Here is a 17,356-nt window from a genome sequence, read left to right as displayed (position 1 = left end):
CATCTGCCTGAGCTCAAGGATAAACCAGAGCAGGAGTGAAATCAGGCCTGGGGATGAAGGGAAAGGGCTGGAAGGACCCGGCCCTCTTCCCATGGGAACTAAGGGCGAGGGAAACTGACATGGAGCAAACCCCGCGCCAGGGGGCCAGTGTCTGCCGCACATCTCCCTCGCAGCTGCGGCAGGAAGACGCTGGGAAGCCCTACGCACAAGAGCAGCTGGTCCCAAAACACAGATTTCTAATTTTTTTCCATTCATAGATGTATACTGGGATGATATAATAACACGATCCTGCAGAGACTTCAAGACAAGCAGGACGTGGCATTACAAAGGCACAAACAGCACATTCTGGGAAAGGTCTTGTTGTTCTAAAGTCATGTGTCTCAAATTCTTCACCAAAGGCCCAGTGAGCCTCTGATGAGAGAAAAGAGAAAAAAGGTGGTAAGAGGACCTGCGGGGACTGATTGGGTATAATGTGTATTGACACCTCCAATAATATATGAGGTATTTCTGCTTCACTTGGCTTCACAATGGCTGTTCCTTCAAGATGCCCTAACTGAATATATTAATTCTATTAAGCATCTTACTGATGTTGCCCAGGCCAGTGTGGCTCAGTTGGTTGAAGTGTCGCCCCGTACACAGGGCACATGCCCAGGTTGGGGATTCAATCCTGGGTCAAGGCAAGTTCAGGAGGCAAACAATCTTTCTCTCTCCCTTTCTCTCTCTAAAAATCAATAATTTTTTTAAAAAGTCTTATTTATGAACTCTATCGATTCAAAATGCTTGCCAGATGACGTTTAGTGACATTCTTTGAAACCTATCAAAGATAAGACCAAAAAAAAAAAAAACTAAAGTAAATATCATTATTAATGTCTGAGACAAACTTGCATTAAATGAGATGTATACAATTAACTCATAAAATTTTGATGAAGTTTTCCTAGAGAAGCCTGCTGATTTATTTTCTTAGAGTTAAAATACACTGAAGTAGATTAAAAATTAAATATTGTTGGTTTTGGTTTGTTGCAATACAGGAGGTAAGGAGAAGAGGTTACGTTCCTACTTAGAGATGAGGAAATTGATAACCAATTGGCATAACTAGGTTTTCAGATTTTGCATTCTTTGCAAATTGCACAAATAATGGCTGCTTTCTGTTGCTTTTTCCTGGTTACTATTATTTCACATAAGTTGCTCAAGGCCCAGCACAAGCTGGCTTGACCTCAAATTCAAGGTCTTTTTAACAAATGGTGCTGGGACAACACAATACACATATGCAAAGGAAAGAAAGTGAACCCCTTCACACTATACACAAAAATTAACTCAAAGTGGGTCATAGACCTAAAAGAAAGAGCTAAAGCTATAAAACTCTTATAAGAAAGCAAGATTTACAAGAGTAAATCTTCATCACTTCGGGGTAAGCAATGATTTCTTTGCTATAACCACAAAAGCACTAGACACAAAAGAAAAAAATAGATAAGTTGGGCTAATGAAAACTAAAAACTTTTGTGCTGCAAACTATAACATCAAGGAAGTAACAAGACAATTCATATTATGGAAGAAAATATTTGTAAATCATATATCTGATAAAGGACTTATATCCAGACTAAAAGAAAGAACTCTTATAACTCAATAGAAAAATGACAACCCAATTTAAAAGTGGGCAAAGATGTCCATAGATATTTCTCCAAAGAAGATATAGGAATGACCAATAAGCATATGAAAAAAAAAAAAATGCTCAACATCATTAATCATTAAGGAAATGGAAATCAAAACCTCAATGAGATGCCACCCCACATTCACTATGAGAGCTATGAAAAAGACAGTGACAAGTATTGGCGAGGAGATGTAGAAATTGGAACCCTCGGACATCCAGACATCGCTGTATGAGGAATCTAAAACGATGTAGCCATTGGAAAACGGCTTGTCACCTCCATGGATAGTCAAGCACAGAGTCACCATAGGACCCAACAAGTCCACTTCTACAACAGAAATGAAAACATACGTTCACACGAAAACTCATTCATGAGGGCCCATAGCAGCATTATTTACAACAGACACAAACTAAAACAACCCACATGTCCATCAAATGATGGATTAATAAAACGTGGCCCATCCATTTAGTGGAACATTATTTGACGATAAAAAGGAATGAAGTGCTAATATATGCTACAAAATGGATGAACCGTGAAAACAGTGAAAGAAGTCGGTCACAAAAAGCTACATAATGTTTGACTCCCTCTCTAAGAGAAATCCAGAATGGTCAAATTTATAAAGACAAAAATTCAACCAGTGGTACTAGGGCATGGGGGTGGGAGGGGTGAGGCAAATGGAACTGATTGCTAATGGGTATGGGATTTCTTTTAGGAGGGACAAATGTTTTAGAATTAAATTGTGGTAATGGTTGTACAATACTGTGAATATATATAAAAACCTTAAATGGTACATTTTAAATGGGTGAATTGTATAGTATATGAATTATATATCAAGAAAGGTTATCTCAGTGAAGTTGTTTTAAAAAGAAAAAAGCCCCCCTGCTTTTCAGAGATGAAGGCAAGACAAGTAAAAGAGAAAGGAAGAATTCCTACCCTCCAGTGAAGTCTGCCCAGGAGTCTATGAGCATCACCTCCAGACCATTTGCTTAACCAAAGTTCAGTGGAAAAACGTCTAACATTTCCATGACCCTCTTTTCTAAACTTCCTAAGTGGCTTAGAGAGAAGCTGCCCAGGAAACTCCAAATGGAACCTAAAAATATTATCTCCTGGCTTTATAAACATCAGGCAGGCTAATGAAGTGAGCAGCAGCAGAGCTAGCGATGGAACATCTCATTCAGGCTGGAGGCTGCGAGGCCCACGCTCGCCTCTGAAAGGCAGGCAGGCCCAGGAGGGGCCAGGCTGGGGTCAGAGAGGCGAAAATCAGCACGGGGACGCACGGAACGAACAGCACCGAGCTGGGATACATAAAGCAGAGCAAGGCTGACGGCATTGTAAACATCAGTGAAGCAGCGCCCGTGCAAATCAAGCGCTGTCTTCCTTCTGCTGACCAAGTTTGGGCAAATGGGTGCCTCTCGGGGCAACCTGCCTCCACCTTCACGTGCAGTTTGGAAAGAGGCCACAGGAGAAACCACGGTGTGTTGGTCCCTCCTTCACACCCCCACTCTCTGTGGCTCCCCCGACTGCCCAGCACCGTTGTGTCCATCTCAGCTCCCCTCAAGGCCATGCTGATGCTCCTTGAGGACAAGTGGGACACCTACTTTGTGACCCCAACACCATGCAGAATAAGGGCTTAATAGATGTGTTCATTGGTGAGGGACAGAAAAAGGTGCTCTAATGTAACCAAGATCTAAAACTAGTCGAACACCTTGAATTACCTCTGTCCAACTGAGGACCAAGACACCAACCACCGATCCACGAGCTGTGACAAATTTGGACAATCGGAATAGAGATATTCATCACATCGTCTGCTCTGTGGAAAGTACTGGCTACACAACCGGGACATAGAAATAAATAGCAAAGTCCCTTGGCCTCAGAGGGAGAGAAAACAGAACACAAAGAGCCTTCTGGACCAAGTTTTAAATTTTGCTCTTGAAGGATTTGGGGGGTTTGTTGCTGCTGTTGTTTTTAATTTCAGTAATTTCTTAACTGATTTTAAAATTCTGGCTAGTGATCACAATCACCTGGAGAGATGAATTTAACAACCTTGGTTTGTTTATCCAACAGGCCCAGATCTCTACAATACAGGTAACTGCTATTATTGGGGAACACAATCAGGGCCCCAACTCAGGTATTGACAATAGTAACAGAAAACATGGGATAAATTCAAGAGATATTTAAAAGATAAAGTTAGACCAGACTTGTGACTGACTAAAAATGAAGCTATAGTGGTCTCTGCTTTTATCTCCTTAGAGTTTTCCCTCTTTTTCCAGTACAGGACCCCTCCTACTTCCCTTCTAACTATAGAGAAGACTGGAGGAAAGGAGGGAGGGAGGGAGGGAGGGAGGGAGGGAGGGAGGGAGGGAGGGAGGGAGGGAGGGGGAGAGGGGGGGAGACCAGAGAAAAGAGGAACCTGCCAAGATTATTTAATTTCCTAGAATTCCCCAGGCTGGCTCTTCTACTGGACTTGTCAGTTCTGGACGCCAATAAATTCTCTTTTGATCTTAAGCTGGTTTAGCCAAATTTCTGCCACTTCCAAACAAAAGGAGCCTTAACCAACAGGAGGATTAATGCCAGTTTCCTAGCCTGGCGATTGGCAGATGATGGTGTCATTCACCGAGACAGAACAGAGGGCAAGGGCTGGGTTACAGAGGAAGGAGAGAAAGCGATGAGCGTAGGTGTGACTCCGAGATGTCTGTGTGATATCCAGGTGAACTATCCACAGAAAAATACCCAGTGCCAACCAGTAAATGAGACTAAACTGCCTTTCTCCCTCAACTATTCTTTAATTTACAATTTTTCTTCAAAGAAATATATTATTTTTATAATGATTACTAAAAAGAATCAAACATGGCAAATAAGCATATGGCAAAGTACTAGTACCCAGCCAGAAAGAAGGGTAAGATTATGTGTTCAATCTACAGCAACCAAAGGACCACAGATCCTCTTTCGCCTTTCCAGCAGGCCTTTCACTTCTGTAAGAGGGCAGGAAAAGTGACTAACTTCCCCTTGTCCACTCTGCCCAACATTGGGGAATTTAGGAAGTGAAAAGAGAAAGGAATCAGTGGCCATGGGAGAGGTGCAGAACTGTACCTGAAACTTTCTCTCCTGGGCCCCCCAATCGTACTGGTGGAGCTCTGCTATCAGCATGCCCAGCCCGAGGCTCCTTCTGCCTCACTCATGGACCACAAGTGGAAGATCATTCCAGAAGTCAATCGCTTACCTTTCACATCTGACTTGCTCTTTCCCAGTTGACCATTTCCTAAAACATTCCCTTGAAGCTCCTTTAAAAGGTTTTGAAAATTTTGTCTTGTGTGATAGAAGCAGAAGGATAATAATTTTTTAAAATTACTTAAAACTCCTCTGAGCTATCCTGAAAGGTATGTGAGGGGAGAGGTAAATCACAAACTCCTTTCATAATGGATTTCAGATAATTTCACCCCAGCTAACCTAAATCCCTTTTTTCCCACTTATTCCATCTTTTCCTTAGGCTTCAATGAATCTAAAGAGCAGCTGGTAGCTCGCCAGTGATACTTTAAGAAGAGTTAACTCCACACTAGTATTTAATCTTAATTGATTTTATACTTAGTTCCAACTCACTGCTTTCCTGAAGCATGATTTTTATGAAAGGCAATGAAAAATTGAGGAGGGAAAATAATTCAAGCAAGGGAGGGCCAGTGGGTACTCAGTACAGTACTTAATGTACAGCCCCAGTGAGGTCAAATATGTCCTAAATGTTCTAAGAAAGCTGATTGCCTATACTTCTCAATTTCAAGTTTTTAAAAGCTCTTTGATATAAAAATAGGTAGAGAGCAAAACAAGTGTCCCTTCAATTCCATTAAAAACTTGCAGGATCAGGAAGAAATTCTGAAAGGGCAGATGGGAAAGTGATTCATTATTTACTAAAAAAAAATATGGAATTTCCCTCCTTCATAGCCCGGCCGGTAGGGCTGAGATGCAGGCGGCCTGGGGCCTGTGGATAAAGGCCCCCAGACTCAGTCCCCTCACCCTCGCCCTCCCCCTGCCTCCTCCCAGGTCCACCCAGACACATTTCAATCCCGTCATTTCAGAGACTCTCCTCTCCCATCTCCAGGGCAGCACTGCATCTCGTTGAGTTTAAAATAAAGCCATGCTTTTCCTAAAGAATTTGCACACAAATAATCTCATTACCCCAGAGCTTAGGTTTAGACAGCAGACGTCTTCTGCCAGGGGAAGAAAAAAAAAACAACCAACCCAGCACTCCACTCGCTCATATGGAACAGCTGTGCGGAGAAAAGTGGTATTTAATTCATTGTGGAATATTCAACAATGGCTGCACTGCACTTTTAAAAGCCTTTTGATAGTAAAACCCACAGAGAACAGCCCATCCTGTGTGCTGAAAGCTGCTTCCCCACAATCAGGCTCCCTATTCAGAGGCCCGAGGAGCCTGTGTAAACCCCAGCACGTGCTGTGTACACTGTGGGCGGCTTCAAGGGTGTAACCTTTCAGGAACTTTCCAAAAAGAGGTTGGTTACTCTTGCTCGGGGGGGCCCTCCTCACCAAGCTAGCTGGCAGAGGGGAAGGGGGCAGAGGGAGTGCAATAGTGAGGTGACAGAGTCGAAGCAAATGCCCAGCAAAGAGACCACACCATCCTCTGATGTAGCCTCGCAGGTCACTGTCTTCCTCCAAGCACTTCACTAGGCAAAAAAAACAGAGAGAAGGTCCAGAAGAAATCAGGCCACGGTGGCTCGTTGCCCCTGATCCATTTATGTAAGATCCCCCTGGCTGTCCGGTCTGTGGGGTGGCCAGGGAAGCTTATAGCCTCTTACCCTAGAGGGTAGACATTAGCCACCAGGAATGAGGCGAGAATAAAGACCTTAAAAAAGGTTTGGGCAGCTGATAATGTTAGTATAATGGTAAGAACAGGGGCCTTGGAATAGGATCCCAGTTTAAATGAACTGGAATACACCTCCTAGAAGTATAGTTAGACTTCTTTGGAGAAGTAACTTTACCTCTCTGGCCCTCATTCATCCAATCTGCAAAATGGGAATGATGTCAGCCTCACGGGAATATTGTGAGAGTGACAGAGCCCACGTGTGTGTGGTCCTTGGCATAAGGGACGTGTTGGTGAAGGGCAACTCCTCTCCCTCAAGCTGTTCTACAAGGACAGGCCTGCTCTTGGATTTTCTACCGTAAGATTCTTTAAAACTGAAAAAGAATGGGATCAGAACGTTTTTTCTTTTATAGTCCTCTTCTTTTTATATTAATCAGTAGACAGAAAAGCTAGAAAGAGAGATAGTAAGTACAGCTAAGCTAGCTCACTGGAAATTCAGAAGAATCGAAACCATGTTAAAACAAAAACAAAAACACGAAAGGTCAAATGAACTTCGCGTCACAATAGGTTGGTTTTGTTGCTCAGGAACTTTAAACCCAGATTTTTCAAAGCACAAAGCATGGATGAAATGCTGGGCTATTTCAGGGATCATTGAAGCAAACGCAACTTTTAAATTTCCAATCTTTACTCAACTCTCCAGGAATAGCCCACAGTCGTTTCTGCCTGTTGCATTATCAAACCCAACAGTCAACCTAGGAACATTCGGCATGATGCAAGCCCTCAACCCTGGTGAGAATGTCCATCGGCATTGACCAAACAAGGAGATGCTAAGCGGACCGGGGCCAGTTCAGAGTGGCTGATGCTATCAGGGGGTGGGGTAATCCCTCTCGCTAGATTTGAGATTTCTGGAAATGATCGCCTCTTGTCTAAGTTAGTTTGTGGCAGCAAATATAACAAACAATGGTTCCAAGAAAAGCCAAAGGTCAGAATTGAGGGCCAAGTCTCTGAAGGACAGCCCAGAGTCGGAGGCATGGGCTGCCGGGCGCAGCATCAGAGGGGAAGAACCGTGGTCGTTTCTGGAGCCACTGTTGGAGGGGGCACCAGCTCTGGATTTCTGCCCCCATTGGAGGCACTGTTTTTACCACTCACTTTTTCCCCAGGTACGAGACAGAGGTGCTGAGGAACATCTTTCCCTCCCTGGCAAGTCTGTGAGAAGCAGAGCACACTGGACACCCCTCGGGTGCTCGGAAGTGGGGTGGGGCGCTCTGCCCTGTCCCCACCTCTCTCTGCCCTGTCCCCACCTCCGCCTCACAGTAGAGAGGCCATGGTCCATGCCCTTCCTGGGTGTTTGGAGAGGACATTCTAAGGAGCACAAAATAAAAGCAGATGCGGACAAAGGAAAAGGAGAGATGTCGCTAGACTTCAGGCAAAACTTCGATGCCCAGCATCTCTGAGACAACGGGATGGAAACAGCTTCCAGATTTAAATGTGCTCTCTTAGGAATGACCGAAGTGGTGAGAAGGGATTGACAGGAGGGAAGCTTATACCAGTGAATTCAATCCAGCTCAACAAAATATGCTTGGCGGCCTGGCTAAGTGCTGCAGGGGTGCAAAGGTACCTTCCCCTGAAGCAGTAGCTTTTTACCTCTTGGGGGGTCTCAGGCCACCTTCAGAATCAGGGGACAGAGACAGACCCTTATAGAAAGGTTCCTGCACACAATTTTAGAGGCATCACACACACACACTTCTGAAACTCCTCTGCCCCCCTTCCCCCGCCATGAGAATCTGCAGGTCTAAGACTTGGCAGAAAGTTGTCGGGATTGATATAAAGGAAAGTGTGAGACAGGTAAGAATTCAAGTGACAACCGCAAAGCAACCAAAACCGTGGTTCTGTGGATATTAAATCACCGGTATTTCTACTTCCACCAGTCTGCGGAGGTGTGGGAAAGGCTGTTAAAATAACTTCAGGAATTGGTAGCTTTGTGTTTTTTATTTTTTTAATGCCTCCTGAAAGAGTGAGCAGAGGGTCTGAAGATCTGTGTTCTTAAATAGCAAGAAAGTCCAAGAGTCAGCCATTTCCCTGAAGGTCTGAGTGACTCTAACTGGCATGTTCAAGGGTGGAGGGGGACAGCACAGTCCTATTTTTACAGAGTGATGGTGAGGGAGGGCCCCTCAACTAACCAGATCCTGGTGTGGGGGCAGGGTCCGAACTGAAAGCTGGTGGCCCACTCACACTGGCAGCCTCCAGAGAGCCAAAGGTTGCCCCATACTTCAGTGAAAAGGTCATTTCTCTCCCAGTGCAATTAGGTCCCATGTTTGACCTATGACCTCTGGCCCCTGAAATATTTATGCTCTCCAGATAGGCAGCCAGGGAACAAATGCTTGGAGATGGAAGCCAAAGGCGTTTAATACGGAAAGAAAAAGAAGGGAAGGAAGGAAGGAGGGAAGGATACAAGGAAGGGAGGAAGGAAGGGGGGGGTGCAACTTGATTAATTTAAAGTAATATATGAAATCATGAACTGGGATTGTGCATTCCCACCTTCAGTGAGTGACTTTCCTTCCTCACCATAATTCTGTGAAGCAGCCACTGTTACACAGGAGGAAAACTGAGGCTCAGAGGGTGGCAGGGACTGGCCATGGTGGCAGGGGTGGTAGATAGTACGTAGCAGGGGTGGTAGGTGGCAGGGGTGGTAGGTGGCAGGGGTGGTAGGCGCAGGGGTGGTAAGTGGTAGGTGGCAGGGGTGGTAGGTGGTAGGTGCAGGGGTGGTAGGTGCAGGGGTGGTAGGCGCAGGGGTGGTAAGTGGTAGGTGGCAGGGGTGGTAGGTGCAGGGCTAAAACCCTGGACCAAGTCAGTCCCTCTGAACTCTCAGCAACCCGCACCGGAGCTCCGGGTGGATGTGGCCCAGTCGCCTGGCTCTCTGTCCGCCCCCCCAGCACTCCCTCCCACCTCCTGCAAACCCGAATCTGAGCCCAGCATCTCCGGGTCCGCCGCCCCTTCCTACACCCCCCCTCCCCGGGACAGGCGCGTAGCACCGAGTGGGGCGGGCGCTCGGCCGGCTCCTGGCTGGAAGCCCCGGCGGCCTCGCTGGGGCTGGGGCTGGGGCTGGGGCTGGGGCTGGGGCTGGGGCTGGGGCTGGGGCTGGGGCTGGGGCTGGGGCTGGGGCTGGGGCTCGGCTCGCGCGGGCCTGGCAGCGCCGGGGTTAACCCGCCGCCCTGCGCGCGAAGATTTCTGCTTTATTTCAGCAGGGGAAGTGTGCGCCGGCCTGATTAGCCCGATGGTTTCCTCTTTTCCCATAACCTCCAGACCCCCGCGGCCCAAGTGTTTACTCTCTGAAATAAAAAATCTGCTGGTGTTTTTCTTTTTGGGCGCTCGTGTATTTTGGGAGGCTCGCAGGGGAGGCGGCGGGGTGGGGGTGAGAGACGCGGGGGCGGGGGGAGGGAGCGGGGCCGACGCCTCCGCCCCGCCCGCGCCGCCAGCTGCGCCCCCGCGCGGACCCCGGGCCGCCGCGCGCGGGAAGCGCGGTAACGAGGCGGTTGGGTCTCGGGCTTGGGGGCTGTAAACACAGCGAACATCTGCAGAGTGCGCGGCCCCGCGCGCCCCGGGCCCAGAAACACAGGCTGGCCCCGCGCCCCCGCCAGCCGCCCGCCCCGGCCCGCGCGCAGCGCCCGCGCCCCCCCGCCCCCAGGTTTCCATCCAGCCCGCCGGCCGCGCGGCGACGCCAGGCCCGGGTGCGCGTCCCCGGCCCCCGCGCTAGGCCTTCCAGCGGAGGGTCAAACTGCTCGAGTCAAATAGGAACTCGGTGCCCCAGGGACCTTTTCCCAACTCGGCCCAAATAGTTGTGGTTTGAAAAAGTTACGAGAACGTGTGTTTTTTTGGTTGGTTTTTTTTTTTTTTGGTCCCGGGCCCCCTGGGATCTCCAGGGCAAGGCTGTGACTTCCTAGGACTTCAGAGGCGCGGCCACTCCGAGGAGGCGAGCGGAGAGGGTGCCTGCGTTGCAACCGTAACTCTAACTCCTCCGCAGGCCAGGTCTCAGCGGCCTCCTGGAGGGCACCCTCCCTCCCAGGGGCCTATGGCGAAGGCCTCGCTGTCCTCATGCCCTGGGCTGCCAGCCGCTCTGCAGAGACACAGGTGGCTGGTCCCCAAAGGCCGTGCTTCTCTTTCTGGTCCCCTTGCCTTCTGTCTCCTTGCCTGGTCACAGGAGGCACAGGGAGCAGGAACACTGGCAGGTGTCAGAAAATCCGCCTTGGGCAGGAGGAGAGTGGGCGGCTCCCGTAGGTAAGGGTGGGACCTCTAGCTGCTTTGGCTTACTTAGCCTCACACCCAGATCATGCTGGAAGGAAGGCGAAGGGACGCAGCATTTATTAATCACCAGCCGCTGTGGGCCGTGACTCTGAAGTATGTCACCTCATTTAATGGGCACCAGGAACTCTGAAATAAGCCTAAGAACTGCATCAAAGGTGAGGGCACAGGATCCCGGGCGAGTTCTTGCTCTCTCCACACACCACGCTTAACCCTTTGCTTGGACTCAGCACCTTTCAGCTTAGACTCAGACGCCTATATCAAAAGTTCATGTAATCCGAGCATCTAAGAGCACAGGATGGGAAGCTAGCAGGGGTGGAAACAGAAGGGATGGGGCAATGTAACATTGGCACGTAGGAGCAGATCCAGCCCCTGGCCAGAGAAATAGCCTTCACTATGCAGAGCAGGGTCAGGCATTCGTAGAAACTCTAATAATGAATATCAGAAGAACAAAATGAGAGAGCAGGTATGCAGGATGGTTTTTGGCACACAGATTCCCTTCCTAATGTTCACCCTGAGCAAGGCCGATCTGCTTCTCTCTCCTCCGGCCCTTCCTCCTTGAAATCCTTGGTCCCCTCAGAGGTGGGACGCCGGTGGGGAGAGGGTCCTGCAGTAACATCCCTCAGTGCTGTCCCCTGGGAAGTGGATTGTGAGGGCAGCTCAGCCCCAGCCTTCGTCCTCTATGAACTGAACACGTGGCTACAGCTTTCCCCTTCCCAAACACCAGACCTATCAAGTCAGATCCTGAGTAGATCAGAATTTCCCCTAAGAGAATACTTCACGTGGCAGCATAGGACAAAGAACCTGCAACAGGTCCCCCAGTAACGGAAAACACTCCCCGATTGAGGAAAGAACAGATACGTGCAGCAGAGAGAGTTTAAAATGCCATTTTTAAAACCACAGGGCCATCCAAGATGGTCAGCTGAAAGAACAAACCTGCTGCAAGTATAAACATTTCACAGCAAGGTGGATCTCCATTTAACAAGTCTCTCTGGCACTCCCTCAGTGTTCTCAACACTTAAAAGCCAAATTGGAGGCATCTGTTTTCCTGCTGAAACTTCCCACCTGGTTGTCGATAGCCTTTTCCAAACATTGGCCCAGGTTTGATCTCTCCCAGCCGCCAGGCCGTCTGAGAAGGCTCCAGGAGAGACCATGAACTCGGGCTCTCCATATATCTCCCACTTGAACTTCCAAAAGTTGTTTGGGAAAGACATTCTTAATTTCTACCATTTTGCTAGTCAATTTATTTTAGAAATTTTAAATAGCAAGATCCAAAGTCACATACTTACATTGCCAGCTTTTATCTCAAATAAGTGTAATATTTCATACAGGAACCATTTCACCTATTGTGTAAATGTCCGTGTGTCCCCCCACACACACACACACACACTTGAATAAAAGTTGCTCAGAGACTGGGAATGTTTTCCTTTGTCTCCAGAAACTGATCTGCTCAGTTTCCAGTATCTGCCACTGGCCACCAAAAGTGTTCAACCAATCACTGTTGGATCACTTTCTGACTCAGTATCCAGACACTTCTCTTGCTCTCAGGCACTTTGAGACAATGCATTATAATAGCAAACATTCATATCTGCTTGCTAAGCAACAACCCTGCTTTAAGCTTGACATATACTAACTTAGCGGTTCTCAAAGTGTGGTCTCTGAACCAGCAGGACTGGTGAGAAATGCAAATTGCTGAGGTGTACCCTAGCCTCACTGAGTCAGAAACCCTGGGGATGGAAGCCCGCAACCTGTTATAACAAGCCTTCCAGGTGATTCTGACACTCTGAGAAACCCTGGTGTAGATGAGGAAACTGAATTACAGAGGTTAAGTGAGTTGCCTAAGGTCACACCGGGAGAGCTGATGTACAAGTACAAATTGCCAGATATAAAAGCAATAAATTACAGCATAGGGAATATAGTCAATAATAAATACTGTAACTATGCATGGTGTCAAATGCTTAATAGACTTATTGGGGTGATCACTTTATAAGTTATATAAATGTCCAATCACTATGTTGTATACCAGAAACTAATATAATATTGCATGTCAACTGTAATTTAAAATTAACTTGAAAAAAACTCAAGCAATCTGTTTCCAGAGCCTGGACTCTTTACCATTGTATGGTATAAACTTCCTTTCTCATGAAGAATGACAAATGGAGATTAGGATGTGAATGTGGGTATATGAGGTTTTTACTATGTTCAGTGATCAAAAACATACCAAGTTGCATTATACAAGAAGAAGAAAAAAGTTTTGTCTTATTTCCCAAATCAAGGACCATGGTAATGAAAACACAGGTTCATGCCCTGAGGGTAAACTGGTTTACTGTGGTCTATAGTTGCAGACTGCTTTCCAGCTCGAAGCAACTATTTTGTAAAAGAGAACTTTGGACACAACATCACATCCATAACTTTGGCTGATTCAAAAGAGATTCATCCCTGAAACAAAAAATAATTTGATAGTATATCACTCAGGTAAGCACCATATTTTCTGCTACACATCACTGTCATTCGTGATCATCAAGACTGTCAGGTTAAAACCAAACACGGGCAGTTATCAGTGGATGGGACAACTGTGGTCCTATGGCCTGAGTGCTCAGTTGGATCTCTGGTGTCATTTTCTAGTTCCCAGTGCCTATTGAATGACTCCAGCTGGATCTGGGGACCATTCTGAGCTCACTGCCTCTATCTAAAAATTGCTTCCATCTACCCCGCCCTTCCAACAGGGCTGTGAATGGGAACTAGTCATAATATTTAATGGCTGTGAAATGTTAGTGAGTTCTTAGAGGCAAGGAGCAAGAGATTGACTTTAAAAAAAAAAAAAGAATCTTGCTGTAATGACTGAGAGAAAGGGCTGAGCTTGGGGGACAGAATAGAGGAAGGGAACAGAGAGGAGGCAGGGCCAGCGGGCTCGCTCCGGTCAGACTATAAACAGTAACAGACCCTTCAGCCATCTCTTGTGTAAGGGGCTCCATTGATTCGCAAGGCTCCCCGACAGAGGGATGAGAGAAGCGAGGACAGAAAGGGCCCATTCATTCCCGCACAAGGCCAGCTCGCAGTCCCCATTGGCTCTCGCTAATGGCTCCAGGCTGCCAGGGAGGAGGGGGGGGAGGCAGACAGGAGGAGGTAGAAATGAAAGAAAATGATGACTGCAAGATTGTCACGAAGCTCGGTACAGCTGCACAGGCGACTGCATGCAAATGTGCCTTCCCTTTTTAGCTGCATAGTTAATGTCCTCAGATTCATGTGTTCTCTTTCATGCCATCTCCCCCCCCCACCACCACCACCACCTTGACTTGTCTTTTTCTGGGCTCCCCTTCTTCCCCCCCATGCCGTTCATCTTCTGGCTTCTCTTCTCAGTGCCCTCCACCTCTCCGCTGACACACACCTTTCCTCTCCGTCCGTTTCCACACGTCCCTACTATCTCAGGGCTCCCTGACTCATCTTGGCTGCCGAGCACTCCCGCCCACTCACTTGGAAAGGCTCTCCCCCCTTCACGCTCCCTCTCAGCTTTGTCCTGTCCCTTGCTCCTGCCCTCCTCAGCCTCTGTCCCTTTGTGGAGAGGAGGGACGTTCAGAGGAAGGGGCCTGGGCCTTCCTCCAGGGCCCCTCCTGCTGGGGACTCCAGTCACTGACAGATGTGTAGTACTTGGGGAAAAAGTTCATTCATCCCTTCTGCGAGCACAGATTGTGAGACCGGGTGGGGGTGGCGAGTGGCCATGAGACAGAGGATGGGAAGGAAACTGGAATTATAAATAGGATAAAATAAGATGGAAACCATGTAGAGTATTTTTTTTTCCCCCCTCGTTCTTCTTACTCAACACAACTCCAAGGAAATGTGCTGCAGCTGGAGAAATCGTTGTTGGGTCCATGTCTTCATCTCCCTCCCCTCTAACCCCACGATCTCCTTCCAAAGGACACCCATCACCGAGGAGGGCTGGACCACAGCCCAGAAATAATCACTGCAGCTCCTTCATCTGGACAGCGTAAAGGCAAAGGAGGGGCTGGAAATGCTCAGGGTTTTTGCCAGATATTTCCACCAGAGGAAGCCTAAGGCAGAGGGCACTGCAGACACCACATTGGCCACTGGGGCACCACTTCCCCCGTGGAGGGTACTAGCCTTTCTGAGCTACAGTTGATGGCAGCCTAGGTCATATGAGGACTGGTCATATGGGCCCCCACCTTCCCAGCCTACACATACAGCGCTAGTCTGAGTGACCCCAGCATCTTTCTTCTTGCAACAATAGTGTAGACTTGGGGGAAGGCAGGGGAGTTGCTTTCCAGGTGCCTGGTTCTACTCAGGGTAGAATGCAGCCAACTCCTGTGTGTGACGTAGAAAGCTACATGACACTGCTATAAGTCCTTACTTTTTGTTGTTGTTATTAATCCTGACCCGAGGATATTTTTCCCACTGATTTTTCGAGAGAGTGGAAGGGAGGGAGGGGAAGAGAGAAACACCAATGTGAGACAGATCAATTAGTTGCCTCCCATACACACCCCAACCAGGGCTGGGGATCGAACCTGCAACCCAGGTATGTGCGCTTGACTAGGGATCGAGCCTGAGAACCTTGGGCAGGCCAATGCTCTAACCACTGAGCCACTCCGGCCAGGGCTAAGTCCTTACTTTTTAAAGTAGCTTCGTCCTGAGAGGTTCTCCACAGACACTGTCTCATTGCCCCTGAAATGAAAGCTCTTTTACCTTTGAGAACCTTGACAAGGGGACATGAAAAGTCATCTTCACTTGGGAATTGATGTACCCAGGTAAGAAAGAGAAGGACCATGTCTTTTTGCTGTGCGGATGCATTCTGACCTTGAGGCTAAGGGCGCGTGTGGAGGTGAGCTCAGCTATTAATAAGATGTAGCCTGTAGCAAGCAGAAGCTCCAACCTGAACTGAAAGTACAGGCAAGATAACTTTAATCTCTCTTGAACTGGTGGCCACAAGACTTAAACTTACTGGTATTAAAAGGATTCAAGAGTTAGACTAATAAAGAAACAATCATCTTTATCTTCATTTTATACAAATAGCATCTATTATGTTGAGAATTTCAAAGGATCCCTTTTGTCATCTCTTAAAGTGTTAAGTCTTTAAGTCTAACCTGCGAACAGTTGCAGAATCCTCCCTGGCTCCTCTTGGAGCATGTAGACAGCTGAAACGTTGGTATTTATGCTTGGAGGACTGAGATACCAAGCAGAAAGTGACAGCATTAGTGTTATCATGTCTCAAGCCCAGGGTGACACCAAACAATACCTCAGAGATCAATCCCCACTGAGTCAAGAAAACATGGGACACAGTAATTGGTTCCATTCTGCTCCGAGAAGAAGCAGGCAACTGGGAAGCAAGGCCCATGCCTTCCTTCCAACCCCCACCACGTGTTACAGCATCTTGCTCTGTGCCTGTGTGTGTTCCTGGTGAAAGATAAAGCGTGGGCAACAAAGCAAACAGTTATCTTAATCGCCACTGTTATGCAAGTAGTTTACCATACAGTGTTGTGGGGTAAAGAGACACTGAGCAAAAAATTTGCCTTTCAGTTCATTTCCAGCGACTTTCCCCCTATTAAACTCCTCAGAATTACATTTTCAATAAATAAGAGTAATGAAATTTCTTCAGCTAAGAATTTATCCTGGGAATAAAACACAGATTTTTTTACTGGATTTTTGATATTTGGATATATTATCATAAACTGCTTTCATGAAACATTGAACTTAACTTCTGAATCAATCATTTCCGAATCCCCAAATTCAGGTTTTACATTTTGTACTTAAAATAAACCCCAAAAAGGTAGCAGGTAAACAAAGGCTAATTGATTTTGTGAGAAACACAGTGAGCGAGTCCTGCAGGATGGAACTGGGGTGGGGACTTGGAGCTTCCCCCATTGGGGTTCTCTGGAGCAGTGCGCCTCCTGCTCACCAGGGGGCAGCACTGTGACCTGCCCGTCGGGAGAACCTGGAATGCCCAGAGGACAGGAGCTTGTGCCAAGGCTGGGGCGGGAGAGGCGGCTGGAGGAAGAAGCGGGGCGCAGGGGGGCATGAGCAGAGAGCGAGGCGATAACGGAGAGAGGACAGATGAAGGAAATCGTGGTCTGTAAGAAGGCTGCTTATCCAGGCATCCTTTGTGACTGCGCCTCTTCTAGGCCCTTTGTCAACAGCCAGGCTGCAACGGATAAGCCGCAGGAAATGCACAGGAGACAGAACCATTTACAAAACGAAGACCTAAGGCCACCTCTCCTTACTTGGGTCCATTCCTAGAGTTCAGTTTTCCTGTCACTGGCGGATAAAGCGACTCGAATTGTTGAGGAGACCCAGGGGTGAACAATAGCATCCGTGCCCACATAAGATCAGCAGCTGTTATTTCAGAGAGTGCAGCCCTCAGCCCATTTCCATTGGGCTCCAACTCTCTTCTCACTCAGCCTGTTTAGGTTCCTACCTGAGCCACAGTGTTCAAGACCAGTAGGAACTTCCTGAGTGGCCATCTCTTCCCAGAAGGGATAGCAAGCTCTTTGCGGGTGGTAATTGGACTGGAAACCACAGGCCATTTGAGGATCTTCATAAGAGTTGATAGTTCCCTGCCTCTGTAACCAGAGGGAAAAAGGAAATATATTAA

The 17,356-nt window shown here is 47.6% G+C and overlaps 1 protein-coding gene across 2 annotated transcripts in view; it reads right to left on the bottom strand.

The window, feature by feature from the left end:
• Positions 1–17,356, bottom strand: part of ETS1 (ETS proto-oncogene 1, transcription factor) — a 123,298-nt gene that overhangs the window by 78,187 nt on the left and 27,755 nt on the right. The window contains exon 3 of one of the 2 annotated variants that reach the window (XM_081123032.1): positions 17,180–17,324. The exons of the other annotated variant lie outside the window; for it this stretch is intronic. Within the exon in view, the coding sequence (XP_080979158.1) occupies positions 17,180–17,324 (145 nt within the window). The remainder of the gene's footprint in view (positions 1–17,179; positions 17,325–17,356) is intronic. 2 annotated transcript variants of the gene reach the window in all.

This window comes from Miniopterus schreibersii (genome assembly GCF_964146895.1).
Source record: "Miniopterus schreibersii genome assembly, chromosome: 20".
Taxonomy (NCBI): domain Eukaryota; kingdom Metazoa; phylum Chordata; class Mammalia; order Chiroptera; family Miniopteridae; genus Miniopterus; species Miniopterus schreibersii.
This window is presented reverse-complemented; position numbering and strand designations above follow the sequence as displayed.